This window comes from Bombina bombina, chromosome 8 (assembly GCF_027579735.1).
Source record: "Bombina bombina isolate aBomBom1 chromosome 8, aBomBom1.pri, whole genome shotgun sequence".
In the NCBI taxonomy this organism is placed as follows: Eukaryota; Metazoa; Chordata; class Amphibia; order Anura; family Bombinatoridae; genus Bombina; species Bombina bombina.
Genome location: NC_069506.1, coordinates 150,561,812 through 150,581,624, shown reverse-complemented (window position 1 = coordinate 150,581,624; position 19,813 = coordinate 150,561,812). Strand labels below are relative to the sequence as shown.

The window sequence follows — 19,813 nt, the reverse complement described above, 5'->3', positions numbered from 1 at the left end:
ATTACAATCTTATGTACATTAAACAATAATTTTCAAAGAGATATTCACATATAGATTTTGAGATATCTAGACATATATATATATATATTCATATACATATCTTGCTATAAATAGATACTGTATCTCAGTCCAAAAATCATCACAAATATAGAGAAATATTTATTTATAAATAAATGGGACATATTCAGTTATGAAAACATTTTCGCAATATTAAATATTCACATTTTTATGTAGACTTTTCGAGGAGTACGGCAAGGGCTTTGCACAACATATTAGTTTATTTTTTCTATTCGTCTTCTCCATTGATTTATATGGGGAATACGTGAACACACATGCGATTTGGCTGTTTAGATTATGCGGCTTAATGTGTGCGCAACATGAGTTACTTTGCAAGTTGTAATAGCTGCGCAACACCAATTGCGAAAAAGTCATAACTCGCCTGGTGTTTTTGCAATCGATTTGCCGTGCAACTTGTAATCTTGCCCACAATGTTTTTATATCTAAATTCTAATCCCTGCGTGTATCTTCTCCACTTGAAGTCCTGATATACAGTTCCTTACAATTTTTTTCTGACAGAAAAGTGTCTTCTATTGACCTTTTCAGCATTGTGGCAAATTTCTTCTACACTAACGATATCTTTCAGCACTTCAGGAAACTATTTATTTAGCTTTGCCTTCTAACAAAATTGCATATGTTCCACAAAACATATATAGTACCAGTGACCTATCATTTCTTAAAAAGACAAGAAAAAGTCAAATTTAAACTGCCATGGTTCAGATAATCCATGAGTACAATTAAAAAAGAAAAAGCTTTCCAGTTTACATATATTCTTTGTTGAAAAGCATATCTAGTAGGGATGTGCATTTGTTTTGTAAACAAAAATGAATATCCAAGTGAATGCACCAACAAAATTTAAATAAAATCAAAAAATACTGCCGGAATTCATCAGTATTCAATCGTTCCCTATAAATTATTTTTTTAGGGGTACGATACTTACCCTAACGTGCTCTGGAGAGCATGCTAACCCAAAGTGCGAGTCCCGAGAGCCGAGCGCTAAGCCTCCTGTTATTAAAGGGACAGTCAACTCCAAAATGTGTAACATAGAAAATTCTTTTATTACCCATTCCCCAGTTTTGCATAACCAACACAGTTATATTAATATACTTTTTACCTCTGTGATTACCTTGTATCTAAACATCTTCTGACAGCCCCCTGATCACATGACATTTTATTTATTATCTATTGACTTGCATTTTAGCCAATTAGTGCTGTGGATTAGATGGATACATGGATTAGCAGTCCCCTGTTGTGAAAAGCAAATAAAATAGCATGTGATAAGAGGCTTTCTGTAGTGGCTTAGAAACAGGCAGACATTTAGAGGTTTAAAGGTTATAAAGTATATTTATATAACAATGTTGGTTGTGCAAAGCTGGGGAATGGGTAGTAAAGGCGTTATCTATCTTTTTAAACAATAACAATTTTGGTGTTGACTGCCCCTTTAAGGCTGGGGCTCTGGCAAAACGAGGATCAGGTTAGCGCATTCTCCATTAGTGTAAGTATTGTAGCTACAGGTGAAATTTTCACCTGTAGCTTTGAAGCAGTTACATTTATTTTTTTTTTTTTTTTTATTTTTTTTTAAATATTTTTATTGAGGACAGTAGACATACAATATATATATATAGACATAACATAGAATAGCATTCTTAAGTCTTTGCAAAAGTAAAAATATAAAATTATAGTCCTCGATTTTCTTCCCCAGTTTGACATAATAGGTCACTTTTGGACCTTTCCAAGTGATAATGACAAAGTCCAGGGGATGTTATATTGTCAAAACAAAAAGAAAAAGTCAGCATCCTGCTAAAATGAAAACATTACAGACATGTTAGAAGCAGATTATAAACCAGATGCTGGGATCGGAGCCAAACACAGTATATTACAAAGCATAACGATACGATCATTTACCATAGAACAATTATAATGTATAGTAGATCAACTCTCTATTGTGAAGAAATAACAGTAAGTAAACAGCTACAATTAATACATATTCAAAAACATGTTAGATAATCTTTAGATTCATACCGGAGGCACAAACTGAATTTCCACACCCAAAAGGGAAGCTAAAATGGTGATAACTTTAGATGGATAGATATGCTACTGATTCATGTATGTATCTAAGAATGACAGAGATGACCTTATTGCGGCATGCTGTGATAGTTATATCTCTCCTGTGGTCCCGGCCGTAGACCACTGGTCAAGACTATGTTGTTATCTCCTCACCGCCAACTTATTTGGCCTATCCTGAAGTCTGAAGGCCCGCCTTCCATATAGAGAAAGTTATGTGTTGCCCGGGGGGGCCCCCCCAACCCCCAAAGCCCACAGCTATCTATCAAGAGTAAAAAAGAACGAAGGCATCTTGCTATGTAGCTTTATCAACATTCAGGGTGATAACGGCTGCCAAAATTATTATCTAAATAGTAAGCTTTTCTCCACCCCTCTGTTATGTGTTAAGAACTATAATGGGTTTGTGTATGAAAGATTTATAATAGCCAGTATATATTAAATACAGTGCCCTCCAGATCACTCCAAATTCCCATGTGTATACACTATAACATTCTAGTCACAGAGCAAAACTTTTATATTTGAGCTTTTCTAGTGCTAGAATATTCAGCCAATGTCCCAGATATCTCCATTTTATATATGCTGCGTGACATCTGTCCTAGTTATTACATATCATTACAGTAAAAGTTTTAGTCACCAATGTAGCAGTAAAGTGGGATACCCAGTTTGAGCATTTCTATTAGCCTATATTTATTAACCTTATAGGTAATGGGGTCGAGAGAGATAAATCTAACCTAGACTAAACAGTATAGAAGCTTGCATGCCGTTCGAGGAGAAAGCAATATTTCATATGTTAGAAGTATATCAGCAACGCTGCAAGGCTTGTGTTGTTAAAGAGTGCAAAAACATTAGTAAAATCAAGAACTCCAAACACTAAACCAACAATAACATTATCAAACATTATTTCATGCTATATGCAAGACCCTAAATAAAACCTGAAAACGGAGGTAGCAGTGAGTCTTTTGTACTGACTGAGATTAGAGCAGACAAAGCCCGTTAACTATACACTATCCGCCTGAAAAAAGCTTGATCTTGGTTATTTTCTCTCGCAAAAAGTTCTCCGCTGAGTCGCCCTGGACTAGCAAACCAGCGTCCATGCATTGTAGAAGCTTATCAGGGTTCTTTACCATGTATGGCGTGTGAATCTTAGGTAGTCCATCTATTGTAGTTTGGGTATGCAATATATTAGATAAGTTAGCTTGCCGCTTGAGATCTAAGTTGTTAACCTGTGGAGAGATATCTGCACAAGTTTTTAAAGTCTCTATTTTCATCTTCCAATAGTCCCCTTCATGTTCCTGGGGCTGAGCAATATGAGGATCCCCTCTCGGCGACCATTGCGGTCGTTTGAGGAACTTTAATGCTGAGACCGGGTATGTCAGTGTGGAACTTTTCTTCGCTGTATCATTTGTCATGGCTTCAGAGGGTGTCATGACCGTGTGTTGATTCAATTGAACTGTAAGCGCCATTTTAGAATACTTAACGTTGCTTCTTCCCTTTATCTTTATTAGAGGGTACAACGGGTATGCGATTTTGTTCAGCCGTCTGACATGCTCCTCTTCACTGCTAAGCTTATGTGCTGGCGCTGATGCCGCTCCTGTTATACGTTGGGCCGCACTCTCCCCTGATGGTGACTGCACTTCTATCTTGCCTACTAGCCGAGGTGTCAATGGTATGTCGCTGTTTCTTGGCTGCCAAATTTTGTCTGCCAGCGTCTGTATATCCATTTCTGAAGGCGCTTTGTCGATCAAGGCTTGAAGCATGTCCTCTAATTTTTTGAAGGAGTTATCCATATTGTCAGATGAGTTGTCACACCACATGGCTGCCATTAACTGTCGTTAGCTGCTCCGACACTGCGTACGTGCGATAGGGCGTGCTGAAATATGGTTCGGTGATCTATGTCCACGCAGTGTCAGTTAGCCAATTTATCTCCTAACTGTGTCCAGCTCCGATCAAATAACCCCAGTCTCCCAGGGGGGTAGCGTTGCCTGCTAAAGTGCCGCCGCACCAGGCCTCAGACGTCCAATTCTGGCTCCCAGTTCATAAACACAGCCAAGTAGAAGATTAAATTAGGTAGTATATGTAAGCAATTACAAAGCCAGTTGTAATTTGTAGTAAGTGCTGTGAAATGGTAATGATAACCAGCGGATTATCACTCTATCACCTGGAGCTCAAGAAAAATGCGGCCGGTCAGAACCGCTGCTTGGACACGCCCCGCAGTTACATTTATTTTAACTAAACCTATTGTAAATGTTTAACTGAAAATCGGTATTCGTTTTATTTTAAACTAAACTTACACCTAATAGTGCCACCAATGTATATTCAGGGGAAAATAATTTTCCCAAATGTTCAGAACAAAAATTTTGTCTGAAACAAAATTTTCTTGGCTGCACAAGTCTAATATCTACATATGCTCAGAGTGTACACATGTCCCGAGCCCTATGTAGCAGTGACTGTAGAAAAAAATAACATTGTTACATTGTTGCAAATACTGTGACAATGTTCATAACAATGTTAAACAACAAAGGATACCAAGAGAACAAAGTAAATTGAATGCTCTTTTTTCGCGTTCTTTTTATATAAAAATCTCTCTTTTCACCTAAGTTTAGAAATAAACCAAAACTTATGTCATTCTATAGTTATTAAACTTCTTTCAAATTGTTGTCCTATGGAAATGTTCATTCAATCTATTATAATGGTCCTTTTTGGTGGCTTAATACAAATATCTGTGGTTCTGCATTCAATTAAAGAAACCGCATGTTATGGGGATGTCCCAGAATCAGACAAATGTGGCAGAAACTAGAATATTGGATCACCATGGTTTTGAAGTTGTCTTACACTGATATCTCTCTATCACATATAATCTTTCTTTGGGAGGGAGGCCAAAATCAGAACCATCAAAAACTTGTTAACATAATTATTCTTTCTACCACTGGAAAAAAGGCAACATCCCCAGTTTTGTAGAAATTAAAAATTACCTGAAAAAACAATGTATTATAGAACATGACGCAGACATGCATAATGATCGAGATATATGCTTCTTTTATCAAAAATGGTCTCCATTCATAAAGAGCCTGCCCTCTGGAGAAGTTGATCACCTGATTTTTTTCATTTCGGAATTTAGAATTAGTCTTACTAGGGATTTTCCTTTCATGTCCCCCTCTACTTGTTGTTGGGAATAATTTATTAACCTAAAATCGTATTGGCAAAAAGAGGAGAGATACTGATGTCTATGATGAATGTATTATCCTATGATCTTGGTTTTAACCTCCTTTTTTTCTTTTTTCTGTACTCAACTAAATTTAGATTGTAATGTTTTCTTTCTTCCCTACATAGATACCTAATTTCGTTTTGTTTTTTTACTAATTCTATAATCTTGGTTGTATAAAAATGAAATCCAATAAAGAGATTTATGCTTCCTGTACTTTGTCTTTGTGTGATATACTCACATACTTGGTGAAGAAAAAGTTGTTTTTTAATTAAAGTGACAGCATACACTAATTTTCATATAACTGCATGTAATAGATACTACTATAAAAACGAATATGCACAGATACTGATCTCAAAATACAGTATAAAACATTTTAAAACTTATTTAGAAGCTCCCAGTTTAGCAATGTTGATGAGGTTGACTGGGACACCCAGTGAAAGGGGCTGGGAAAGCATGATGAGCAGACACTTCCCCCTTCCCTGCATATTAATATGAATATATATGGATATATATGGATATATAGATATATATATATATATACATATATATATATATATATATATATATATATATATATATACATACACATCAACAATTAAAATTATGGGGAGGCGAAAAGTGAAGTGAAGTAACTTGTGTAAACTATTTACAAATCTAGACAAGTCAGAAGACTTGCTTTTCCCACAGAAACTCTCCGATTATACTGTTTCCTATGCAGCAAAGGATTCTGGGTAAGATATGCAAATGAGGTTCACAATGACTCACCTTTTTGCTTTTAGCCTGCTTTTTAAGGCAGACTTCCCTTTACGCCATAGCATCGCCGCATTACATTACGCTTAGCTACGGTTAGTACAGTAATTCAGACCAATCCCAGGACAGCTGTTTCGTGGTTTTTGCCACTCATCAGCTGGGAGTAGGTTGAATCACTGCTTGGTAAAGTTCATTTCTGGGGGAAATACAACAACAATTAAAATTATGGGGAGGCAAAAAACTTGCTTTTCCCACAGAAACTCTCCGATTACACTGTTTCCAATGCAGCAAAGGATTCTGGGTATGAGTCATTGTGAACCTCATTTGCATATCTTACCCAGAATCCTTTGCTGCATTGGAAACAGTGTAATTGGAGAGTTTCTGTGGGAAAAGCAAGTCTTCTGACTTGTCTAGATTTTTAAATAGTTTACACAATGAGTTATTTTCTCTACATTTTGTATTTAGTGGAGGATTTTAAACTCACTTTTCACCTCCCCATAATTTTAATTGTTGTTGTATTTCCCCTAGAAATGAACTTTACCAAGCAGTGATTCAACCTACTCCCAGCTGATGAGTGTCAAAAACCACGAAACAGCTGTCCTGGGATTGGTCTGAATCACTGTACTAACCCTAGCTAAGCGTAAAAGTTGTGTAATGCAGCGATGCTATGGCGTAAAGGGAAGTCTGCCTTAAAAAGCAGGCTAAAAGTAAAAAGGCGAGCCATTGTGAACCTCATTTGCTTATCTTACCCAGAATCCTTAGCTGCATTGGAAAACAGTGTAATCGGAGAGTTTCTGTGGGAAAAGCAAGTCTTCTGACTTGTCTAGATTTGTAAATAGGTTACACAATGAGTTATTTATATATATATATATATATATATATATATATATATATATTGTAATCTACTTAGTATAGTCCATTAATGATCTATTCCCATACTACTTACGGACACAGGGCATGTGTGCAGAGCGGCTTTGCTGATATCCCTGAGAACATCGATTGCAGGTCAGTCCAGTCACTCCAGTTTTGCACAAACACTGGCCAGTGGTTTGGTTGCATATCGCATTAATAGCTCCAATTGGGTGACACTGACAAGCTAAAAAAGATTAACAATTAAAAAAATATTTTACTTTACTTATTGTTAGATTACTTGCACATTATCAATTTAGTCAAACAAATTTTGCAAATCCTTACTCCTCTTTACTGATATTCATGACATGACTTTTATGTCTTTGTTTTCTGTTTCACAACTCTCTTATCATTTTACTAGCTCTAGGGATCTCCTAATCTCCTGCTGAGATAATAGAATGAAGTTGTACTTCATTGTCTAATTTTGAAAGAGACCTTTCTTTTATATCGTTTGTCTGATAATGGCAATACTCCTTTTTTTTTTTTTTTTTTTTTTTAAAGGCTTTGATCATGCACAGTAACTAAATACACAATGCGGTGACGTCATCAACATTCACGGGCATGAAATTTGAAAAAAAAAAAGTCCTGTGAATGAAGAAGACGGCGGTAGGTGGAGTTCAGGGGCCATTTGCAAATTGAAAACGGGGTGAATGGATTTTAAATATAACTGAGAGCGTTGTGGGCAGCATGCTGACAAACAGGTAGGACAACTTATTAAGAGGAAAACTAACGGCTAGATTTAGAGTTTTGTCGTTAAGGACCAGCGTAGCTAACGCCAGCTTTTTTCTGGCCGCACCATAAAAATAACTCTGGTATTGAGAGTCCACATAAAGGCTGCGTTAGGCTCCAATAAAGGAGCGTAGAGCATATTTAACGCAGCTTCAACTCTCGATACCAGAGTTGCTTACGGACGCGGCCAGCCTCAAAAACGTGCTCGTGCACGATTCCCCCATAGGAAACAATGGGGCTGTTTGAGCTGAAAAAAAACCTAACACCTGCAAAAAAGCCGCGTTCAGCTCCTAACGCAGCCCCATTGTTTCCTATGGGGAAACACTTCCTACGTCTGCACCTAACACCCTAACATGTACCCCGAGTCTAAACACCCCTAACCTTACACTTATTAACCCCTAATCTGCCGCCCCCGCTATCGCTGACCCCTGCATATTATTATTAACCCCTAATCTGCCGCTCCGTAAACCGCCGCTACTTACATTATCCCTATGTACCCCTAATCTGCTGCCCTAACATCGCCGACCCCTATATTATATTTATTAACCCCTAATCTGCCCCCCACAACGTCGCCTCCACCTGCCTACACTTATTAACCCCTAATCTGCCGAGCGGACCTGAGCGCTACTATAATAAAGTTATTAACCCCTAATCCGCCTCACTAACCCTATAATAAATAGTATTAACCCCTAATCTGCCCTCCCTAACATCGCCGACACCTAACTTCAATTATTAACCCCTAATCTGCCGACAGGAGCTCACCGCTATTCTAATAAATGTATTAACCCCTAAAGCTAAGTCTAACACTAACACCCCCCTAAGTTAAATATAATTTACATCTAACAAAATTAATTATCTCTTATTAAATAAATTATTCCTATTTAAAGCTAAATACTTACCTGTAAAATAAATCCTAATATAGCTACACTATAAATTATAATTATATTATAGCTATTTTAGGATTAATATTTATTTTACAGGTAACTTTGTAATTATTTTAACCAGGTACAATAGCTATTAAATAGTTAAGAACTATTTAATAGTTACCTAGTTAAAATAATAACAAAATTACCTGTAAAATAAATCCTAACCTAAGTTACAATTAAACCTAACACTACACTATCATTAAATTAATTAAATAAAATATCTACAATTACCTACAATTAAACCTAACACTACACTATCAATACATTAATTAAATACAATATCTACAAATAACTACAATGAAATAAACTAACTAAAGTACAAAAAATAAAAAAGAACTAAGTTACAAAAAATAAAAAAATATTTACAAACATAAGAAAAATATTACAACAATTTTAAACTAATTACACCTACTCTAAGCCCCCTAATAAAATAACAAAGCCCCCCAAAATAAAAAAATGCCCTACCCTATTCTAAATTACTAAAGTTCAAAGCTCTTTTACCTTACCAGCCCTGAACAGGGCCCTTTGCGGGGCATGCCCCAAGAAGTTCAGCTCTTTTGCCTGTAAAAAAAAACATACAATACCCCCCCAACATTACAACCCACCACCCACATACCCCTAATCTAACCCAAACCCCCCTTAAATAAACCTAACACTAAGCCCGTGAAGATCATCCTACCTTGTCTTCACCTCACCGGGTATCACACCGATCCGTCCTGGCTCCGATATCTTCATCCAACCCAAGCGGGGGCTAGACATCCACTGAAGAAGTCCAGAAGAGGGTCCAAAGTCTTCATCCTATCCGGGAAGAAGAGTAGATCCGGACCGGCAACCATCTTCTTCCAAGCGGCATCTTCTATCTTCATCCTCTGAGGACCGGCTCCATCCTGAAGACCTAAACCGCGGACCCATCTTCATCCGGCGACGTCCAACTGAAGAATGACGGTTCCTTTAAGGGACGTCATCCAAGATGGCGTCCCTCGAATTCCGATTGGCTGATAGGATTCTATCAGCCAATCGGAATTAAGGTAGGAATATCCAATCAGCCAATCAGATTGAGCTCGCATTCTATTGGCTGTTCCCATCAGCCAATAGAATGCGAGCTCAATCTGATTGGCTGATTGGATCAGCCAATCGGATTGATCTTGATTCTGATTGGCTGATTCCATCAGCCAATCAGAATATTCCTACCTTAATTCCGATTGGCTGATAGAATCCTATCAGCCAATCGGAATTCGAGGGACGCCATCTTGGATGACGTCCCTTAAAGGAACCGTCATTCTTCAGTTGGACGTCGCCGGATGAAGATGGGTCCGCGGTGGAGGTCTTCAGGATGGAGCCGGTCCTCATTGGATGAAGATAGAAGATGCCGCTTGGAAGAAGATGGTTGCCGGTCCGGATCTACTCTTCTTCCCGGATAGGATGAAGACTTTGGACCCTCTTCTGGACTTCTTCAGTGGATGTCTAGCCCCCGCTTGGGTTGGATGAAGATATCAGAGCCAGGACGGATCGGTGTGATACCCGGTGAGGTGAAGAAAAGTAGGATGATCTTCAGGGGCTTAGTGTTAGGTTTATTTAAGGGGGGTTTGGGTTAGATTAGGGGTATGTGGGTGGTGGGTTGTAATGTTGGGGGGGGGTATTGTATGGTTTTTTTACAGGCAAAAGAGCTGAACTTCTTGGGGCATGCCCCGTAAAGGGCCCTGTTCAGGGCTGGTAAGGTAAAAGAGCTTTGAACTTTAGTAATTTAGAATAGGGTAGGGCATTTTTTTATTTTGGGGGTCTTTGTTATTTTATTAGGGGGCTTAGAGTAGGTGTAATTAGTTTAAAATTGTTGTAATATTTTTCTTATGTTTGTAAATATTTTTTTATTTTTTGTAACTTAGTTCTTTTTTATTTTTTGTACTTTAGTTAGTTTATTTCATTGTAGTTATTTGTAGGTATTGTATTTAATTTATTTATTGATAGTGTAGTGTTAGGTTTAATTGTAACTTAGGTTAGGATTTATTTTACAGGTAAATTTGTAATTATTTTAACTATTTTAGCTATTAAATAGTTCTTAACTATTTAATAGCTATTGTACCTGGTTAAAATAAATACAAAGTTACCTGTAAAATAAATATTAATCCTAAAATAGCTATAATATAATTATAATTTATGTTGTAGCTATATTAGGATTTATTTTACAGGTAAGTATTTAGCTTTAAATAGGAATAATTTATTTAATAAGAGTTAATTAATTTTGTTAGATTAAAATTATATTTAATTTAGGGGGGTGTTAGTGTTAGGGTTAGACTTAGCTTTAGGGGTTAATACATTTATTAGAATAGCGGCGAGATTCGGTCGGCAGATTAGGGGTTAATAATTGAAGTTAGGTGTCGGCGATGTTAGGGAGGGCAGGTTAGGGGTTAATAAATATAATATAGGGGTCGGCGGTGTTATGGGCAGCAGATTAGGGGTACATAGCTATAATGTAGCTGGCGGCTCTTTGTGGTCGGCAGATTAGGGGTTAATTATTTTAGGTAGGTGGCAGCGACGTTGTGGGGGGCAGGTTAGGGGTTAATAAATATAATATAGGGGTCGGCGATGTTAGGGCAGCAGATTAGGGGTACATAGGGATAATGTAGCTGGCGGTGGCGTGTGGACGGCAGATTAGGGGTTAATAAGTGTAGGTAGCTGGCGGCGACGTTGTGGGGGGCAGATTAGGGGTTAATAAATATAATATAGGGGTCGGCGGTGGTAGGGGCAGCAGATTAGGGGTACATAAGGATAACGTAGGTGGCGGTCGGCAGATTAGGGGTTAAAAAAAAATTAATCGAGTTGCGGCGATGTGGGGGGACCTCGGTTTAGGGGTACATAGGTAGTTTATGGGTGTTAGTGTACTTTAGAGTACAGTAGATAAGAGCTTTATGAACCGGCGTTAGCCCAGAAAGCTCTTAACTACTGACTTTTTTCTGCGGCTGGAGTTTTGTCGTTAGATTTCTAACGCTCACTTCAGACACGACTCTAAATACCGGAGTTAGAAAAATCCCATTGAAAAGATAGGATACGCAATTTACGTAAGGGGATCTGCGGTATGGAAAAGTCACGGCTGAAAAGTGAGCGTTATACCCTTTTTTGAGTGACTCCAAATACCGGAGGTAGCCTAAAACCAGCGTTAGGAGCCTCTAACACTGGTTTTCACGGCTACCGCCAAACTCCAAATCTAGGCCTAACTAAATAGATCACTTTGTTATGAAGGTAGATTGTCCCTTTAATAAAAATATATCCATTCCCTTTAAAAAGATATGAAGTGATGCATTAATTTAATGCTCTTTTTCAACTGTTGAAAAATTAGATTTTGGTGAAAAAATGTGTGATTATTTTTGCTACATTATATGCAGATTTACCTACAAATTTTATTAATAAACCAAAATTCTTATACAATGTTGTTGTTGTTGTTGTTTGTTTGTTTTTTAACTAGCTTTATGCCAAGCATCTTGCAACCAATCAGAGGCTGCACAGGAACAAATACTGACATGAGTTGCCAACTCAATATAGAAGGATGTATATTTCTAAATTCTTACCAAAAATAAAGCACACAATATATTTATTTTTGTTAACTGATATTTATCCTTTTTTCCATAAATGGTGTATAAAAGTTAATGCATCACTGACAAGAAAATTACTTTTTTTTTCTTTCATGACAGCATACATTTTTTGTTTTGTTTTCATGAAATGTGCTTTCTTATCATACTATTCTGTATTGAATAGCATACCTAGGTAGTTAGTGTGCACGTGTCTGGAGAACTACATGGCAGCTATACAGCTGCCATCTAGTGCTCTTGCAAATGTATAACATTGTTAAAAACATTCTTGTAAAACTGTTGTTATAATATAGTTCTCTCGACACATAAACACTACTGAGCCTTTCTCCCTGCTTTTCAACAAAGGAAACCAAAAGAACATATTAAATTTGATAATAGAAATAAACTGGATTTTGTTTTATTATTTTATACTCTCTCTGAATTATGTTAGGGGAAAAAATGGTTTCCCTTTAATGTTCCCATTAATAAAATGTCACAAAATTACAAGACTCATATTTTCTTCAGAGTGAGTTGTAACAAGTGTTGTTCATTCATAAGGAAATTATTAAGTAGCCTAATAATTTTCAATAATCCCTTCTTACTTTGCACATATGGTTTTCATAAAAAGCAATCTTAACTAAGACAAAGAACAGAGTGCTAATCTGTCATCTAATGCTCTGCTGAGAACACTCTACAACACTGCTGAAAATCCAGTTTAAACACTTTAAGAAGCTGTGTGATAATTATTTCTGCATGTACAGTATGTGATAACAACAAGGGCATCTGGTGCAAAAGAATCATTTAAATAGTTTCTTTCATAATCATCCAATTAATGCTACTGCAGTACATAGAGTATGAATTTATGACATCAGTGTAACATCATACGCTATATATAAAAAGCTATGGCATCCTGGAATGCTTTGGATATGACAAGTGTGCAAGTGATTGTGTTACTCAATGTGACCCCTCCCCCCAGGAACAAGAATCTAAACAGGGACTTTTTGTTGATGAAGTTAATAGGGAAGTATTATAGTTAACTCATTTGAAAGGGAAAAAACGTTTGTTGAATTTTGAATGAATGTAACTTAAAAGTGGCATAACACTTAAAATGTAATAGCCCACAATAAAAGTAAAACAGCATTGTGATATGCATTCATTGTTCATTTTGCTGGTTTTTGCCTGGAGAGAGGCTAGAGTACCTTTATAATGCTTAAAGGGACATAAAACACATGTTGGTTTTCTGTAAAATGTAGCTTGTTCCACAATCCCTAGATAAACCAGAAAGCAAAGTGTTATCTTCAATATGCTGCAAATTGACTACCCCACCTATTGGTGTGCAGAATTCTGGAGAGAAATAGGTTACAGAATTTTGCTTTTTGGCATCTTTAGAGAGTGTGGGACAAGCACATATTTTACACAAAATCAAGAAGTGTTTAATGTTTAAGTATGGTGACCTGAACCTGCAGCCTAGATCAAAATCTCATTTGTCCCCAATCAGCCACAGCAAAAGAAACCAGGAACATGGATTCCACTGCAATTGTCAGGAAGATTTTTGCAATACTTTGTAATGTGTGCTAACAAAATAAAGGTGATAAATAAATTATAAGCATTTCCTTTGTAAAAGATTCTTTGTCTCCATGCTGCACTTCATAAAGTTATTGGTTACATAATCTATGCCAATAAACCATTTTAAAACAAATACTAGATTCATTTTGTTTTACAGTGAATCTGCTTAGTCAATCACATTTACCTTTAGAAAAAAATATCTAATTATCTACAAAAAACACCTTTGAACTACAATTTTCGACTAAAACAGTGATCAATTTTTCTCATTGGAGCACTAATAAATTGTTTCACTGTCCCAAAAATGGCAAATGGATTTTTTTTGTCTGAATAATTGATTACTTTTTCTCTGCTAGTTACCGAACTACAGATTCTATTTTTAGATACAATGCATCTAGCCATGTTTTAAAGTTACATATTGAATATGCCATTTCATATTATTTAGGCAGCAAGTTCCACTGTTCACTGGCCTTAATATGACTTTTTTACTTGAAGGCTACATTTCGTAGCTTTAGCCTAAAGGGGTGACCTTTTGTATTAAAGGGACACTCAGGTTAAATTAAACTTTAATGATTCAGATAGAGCATGCATTTATAAACAACTTTCCAATTTGCATCCATTAAAAAATGTGCACAGTCTTTTTATATTTACACTTTTTGAGTCACCAGCACCTACTGAGCATGTGTAAGAATTCACAGAATAGACGTATATGCATTTGTGATTGGCTGATTGCTGTCACATGGTACAGGGGGAGTGGAAATCTACATACATTTAAAATTAGTTAGAAAAAAATCTAATACTTATTTGACGTTCAGAATAACTGCTATTGCATTGTCTTTGTATCATGCATTTGTTGATTTAGCAAATCTGCTTTATTGACTGGTCTTTTAAGTAGTTTTCATTAAATAAACACCATTACAGACAGCTCCCTATATTGACTCAATACTGTATTTAAATAAGGTAAATAAATACATCTCATTTTTTTTACAGACAATAAACTTTATTTTGTTTTATCTATGGATGGGCAAATGTGCTGAAAGTGCAATTCGTTTGGTAGAACGAACAGTCCTGTGGACATTCATTTTGGATAATCGAATGTTACAGACCGCCTCTTATCTCAGTGCATTTTTATAGCTTTTCACAGCAAGACACTGCTAATTCACGTGTGCCATATAGATAATGTGCTCACTTCTGTGGAGTTATTCATAAGTCAGCACTAATTGGCTAAAACACAAGTCTGTAAATAGCACTGAGATAAGAGGGCAGTCTGCAGAGGCTTAGTTATATGGTAATCACTGAGGTAAAAAGTATATTAATATAACCATGCTGGTTATGCAAAACTGGGGAATTGGTAATAAAGGGATTATCTATTTATTAAACAATACAAATTTTGGAGTAGACTGTCCCTTTAAGTAACTTTAATGGGAATGCATAGATTTTCCATCTCCATGTTCTAATCAATCCCTCCTCCTTTGAGGTTTACCACTTCATGGATTGGATTGGCATTTACTAACTCTTGCTTTGAGTAAAACATCTTTTTCCCATGTTCCCTAGAAAGCCCAAAAAGCAAAATCTAGAACCTAGATTTCATATCCCGTTAGTGGCAGAAAAGACGACTGTGGAAAATATAGATGAATATGAATATGATCTTGCAGTTCCAATTAGGTCACTTTGCAACCTTACAAGAGTCTTTGCAATAAAACGATCAAAAAGTTAAATTACATTGTGTGTAATAACAGAGTTCTCAACTCTCCTACCAGTTTGCTGGTTTATCAGTCTTTGTCAGTGGTTTTCAAAGTGTGAGGTGGGAATCCCCAGGGGGGCACTAGCGCACACCAGGGGAGGTGCGGGAGCAGTGACACTTTGCACTCTCTTATAGAAACTGCAAGCCGCAAGAAGTATAGTCAATAACACTTGCCAATTTGTGGTGGTATAAGGAAAAGGGGAGGAATGTAGGTGGAAGAAAGGCACGGAGGTCAAAATTGTTCAGACTACGTAGCTTCCGTTGTCTTGATCAGTAACTTAAGTTTAACACATGAAAAACAAAGTGCAAATTGAAATGCCCTTGGAGCACTTTTTTGGTTGATCAGAAGCATCTCCTGAGAACTGTGTGTGAACCCTTGATGAGATGTAAATTCCTCAAAAAAACTAACAATAACTATAACAATTTTCTTTAAAGAGAGAAAAAAAAGTAACATCCATTATGGGGGGTTCACTGTCTTGTTAAATTCTTCAGAGGGGAGGCCCACTGCCTAAGACTTTGAAAACCTCTGATATAAACATATGTAAATAGATAGAGTTTGTAATACACATTAATTGTACATGGCTTTGCTAAATCAGTACTCACCTTTGCAGGCCTTTCTGCTGGACAGGGCCTTGTTTAGGTCTCGTTTGTACCCTTGCTTGCAGTAGTGACAGTGGCGGCCAGCAGTGTTGTGGCGGCAGTTCAGACATATGCCTCCACTCTTCCTGCCTGAGAGTTTATACAGCTCCATGTTAAAGCGACAACGGTGAGAATGCAAGTTGCACTCACATGCTAGAGATGCGGAAACAAAAAGATATTAGTTTGCAGAAGTTCTTTCAAAAGTAGACAGTAATTGCCAATGAATAAGGAACAAAAATGTAGATCTGTTTTGCTTTTTAAAGGAACATTGAGGTCAAAATGTAACTTTCACGATTAAGAGCAGAATAGTGTGTACAATTAAAAAAAAAGTTACAATTCACATCTGTTATCAAATTCACTATCTGTTGGTATCCTTTGTTGAAACTTACCTCCTTTTCATGAGACCATACCTATGTAGACTTATAAGCATGCATTTGTCTTGAGTACTCTGTGGCAGAAATGACACGTGCACACTCAGTAGCAGTAAATTGGAAAGATGTTCTGGTTAAATTGCACACTCTCTGAATCAGGAAAGTTTAATTTTATATTCCATGCCCCTTTAAAGGGCCACTGTAAGTAAATATTTTCTATGCCTGTTACTAACTAACTAACCCAAATACGCTTTTTATCAATAGCATTTCATTAACATATCTCTACCGTATATCAGAAATCTTCTCTGCAAATTTAATTGTTTTCCAAACCCACTCCGTGGGTATCCTTTGCTCTGTACCAATCCGTTTACAATACCTAGGCTTCAAAATGGCGCTTTAAACACAAAGTTATTTGTTTAAGTATTTTGAACACGCAGTGCTAAAAATAATGGGCAGGATAATGTGACATCATCGGCGAATAAAAGCTATAACTTTTAGAACGTTATGAAACTTCGTTTGGAAGAAAATATAGGTCAGTAGGTTTTAATTAATGTTTATTAACTTTAATATGTTAGTTTAGCTTAAAAATTATAACAGAAAGTAATCCTTTAAGATTGATGTTATTTCTTAATTTTTTTCATGTATAAAATTGACATTGTAATACCATAAACAATTAAACGTCATTAATAGTATGTAATAATTAGAGATGTGCATTCATTTAGTTACGAATGCAAATCTGTAACAGAAAATAGATTTTTATTTCGTTTTCATGAAACGAATATCCGAATGCACCACCAAAATTTAAAGAAAATGAAAAAGTATTAATTTATTTTTTTAAATGACCTTTAAGGGGTTAAATACTCACCTCTAGCAAGCTGGAGAGCTGCGCTAACCCCAATCCTTCTTCTCGAATCTGCCGCACTAAGCCTCCTGTTATCACAGCCTTGGGGCTCTCCAGCGAGCTAGAGGTAAATATAACGCTACAGGTGAACTTTTTCACATGTAGCAAAAGAACATTTACATTAATTTAACAAAAATAAATGTAAATGTTCCACAAATATTCATTATTTGTTTTGTTTAAAACTAATACCGAATAGTGCAAAAGGCAAATATTCGTGGGAAACAAATTTCCCCAAATATTCGTACGGAAAGATTCAGACAAATCAATTTTTTTAGTGCTGCACAAGCCTAGTAATAAGAAAGTACAAATATGCTTCTAGATTATTCCCTTGAAATGTGTTTCTGTACTTTAAATTAATTGGATAGTGACTCTTACTGGTATCGATTAGCATTACTGGTATTAAAGTAAACCTTGAAGTGGCAGAAAATTTAAGAAGTAATAAAATTATTAACAATACAGACAGTAAATGGGGGCTGAAGACTGAAATTACTACTAGTTATAAAATATAGTACTTTGAACTGTGCTGCTTACTGATTGAACAGAAAACCAGATCTCACACAGTATGACAACCACTGGTAGAAGTTTGCCAGATAATAAAGTTAACTGTTGAATCATTAAAATGCATTTGAAAGGAATAAAAGTAGTTATATTTTCTGAATGACTTTTGGTTTCTATGTAAAGAAGACACCTTTGCAAAAGTAAAAAGATAAAAGATTTTGATCTTATACAAACCATGGCCCCCATTTATCAATCTACATATGCAGCTCTGGGTGCCGATCACTTACCGAAAGTTAGTAATCAGACCGCTGCTTCCTACTTCCTAACCAGTACGGCAGCTATTAGCTGGCAGATTAAACTCCTCCCCCCCCAGGGAGTTTGATTTGGGGTAATTAAAACCCCCCGCATTCTGCGATCCCGGGCAGACAGGTTTGCTTTTTAACAATGCATACCAAGAGAACTAAGCAAATTACATAATAGATGTAAATTGGAAAGTTGATTAAAAGTGCATGCTCTATCTGAATCATAAAGGAAGCATATTGGGTTTCATGTACCTTTAAGCTTCTTCTCTTTAAAAGTTTCACAATCACAATTATTTTCAGTACTTTCCACTGCTCTTAGGTGTCATTTATTGTACTCCCATATCAGCTTTGGGACTGGCTGAGAGCACACTTGCAGGGGATCCATAGCTGATGTGGGATCAAAGGGCCAGTGTACACCGACTTTCATATAACTGCATGTAATAGACACTACTATAAAGAATAATATGTACAGATACTGATCTGGGACACCCAGTGAAAGGGGCTGGGAAATCAGGAAGAGCAGACACTCCCCCCTTCCCCATTCCCTACATTTGAAAAGACTCTTTAGACAAAGAGCAGCAGCAGGAGTCTGTATACCTGGGTCTACTTCTGATACTTTGGGGCTTGGTTAGGAGTCTAAAAATCTGTATACTGTTATTAAAAAATAAGCAAAACTATACATTGTTACAAAAACACTCCTAGGTGGGCTATATAAATGGATCAGCTACAAAACATTTATGCAAATTAAAATCTAGTGTGCAATGTCCCTTTAATACACAGGAGCTTGTTTTTAGAGAGCAGTGAAAAGTATAAAACCCAGTGGTACCTTTAGCTAATTGAAAATAAGAAGAGTAGAAACATTCAAGGGTTTTACTTTTCATTTTTAACCTTGAAAAGAAATTAACTTTAAATTGCAATACATTTTGATTAACAAGTCCTCCTTTTTCCATAGGTTCTGGTTGTGGTGCAGGATCAGTAAGATAAGTGAATTTAAATGAAAGAAACACATCCTTAATGAATACAAAATCAGAAAATTCAAAGCTTGATGTCTATTAGGGCCCCGTTATCTAACATTTACTTTATAGAAGTGTTTCTCAACCTCGGTCCTCAAGTACCCCCAACAGGCCAGGTTTTCATGATAGCTGAACCAGTGCACAGGTGAAATAATCAGCTTATCTGTAACACCGTGGAAACTAACCTGCTCTCACCCATCAGCTGATTATTTCACCTGTTTAAGCTATAATGACAACCTGGCCTGTTGAGGGTACTTAAAGACCGCGGTTGAGAAACAATGCTGTATGGGACGTGAAAAACCTTGGTAAAAAGGGACTGTGTCTGCCAGTTGCTTGAAGTGTCCCATTGAAAGTAATGCAGTTCTCTGGAAAAGGAAACTTCGCTGGGGAGAGCGAAGTTAGCAGAGAGCAGAGGTGCACTTTGAAAATGAAATACTGCAGCCAATACAAATCAGATTACTTTGCTTTCAGTGTATAGTATCTTAAAATCTCCTCTATTCTCTTTATATATATATATATATATATATATATATATATATGTGTGTGTGTTTTTCTATTATAAATGTTTTCTGTATTTTG

The 19,813-nt window shown here is 36.5% G+C and overlaps 1 protein-coding gene across 4 annotated transcripts in view; it reads right to left on the bottom strand.

Moving 5' to 3' along the window:
• The window catches only part of NTN5 (netrin 5), a 144,035-nt gene that overhangs the window by 16,224 nt on the left and 107,998 nt on the right, over nt 1-19,813 (bottom strand). For all 4 annotated transcript variants that reach the window (XM_053690646.1, XM_053690645.1, XM_053690644.1 and 1 more), the window contains 2 exons: nt 16,114-16,302; nt 7,023-7,172 (listed from right to left, as the gene is read on the bottom strand). In XM_053690646.1, the coding sequence (XP_053546621.1) occupies nt 7,023-7,172; nt 16,114-16,302 (339 nt within the window). The remainder of the gene's footprint in view (nt 1-7,022; nt 7,173-16,113; nt 16,303-19,813) is intronic.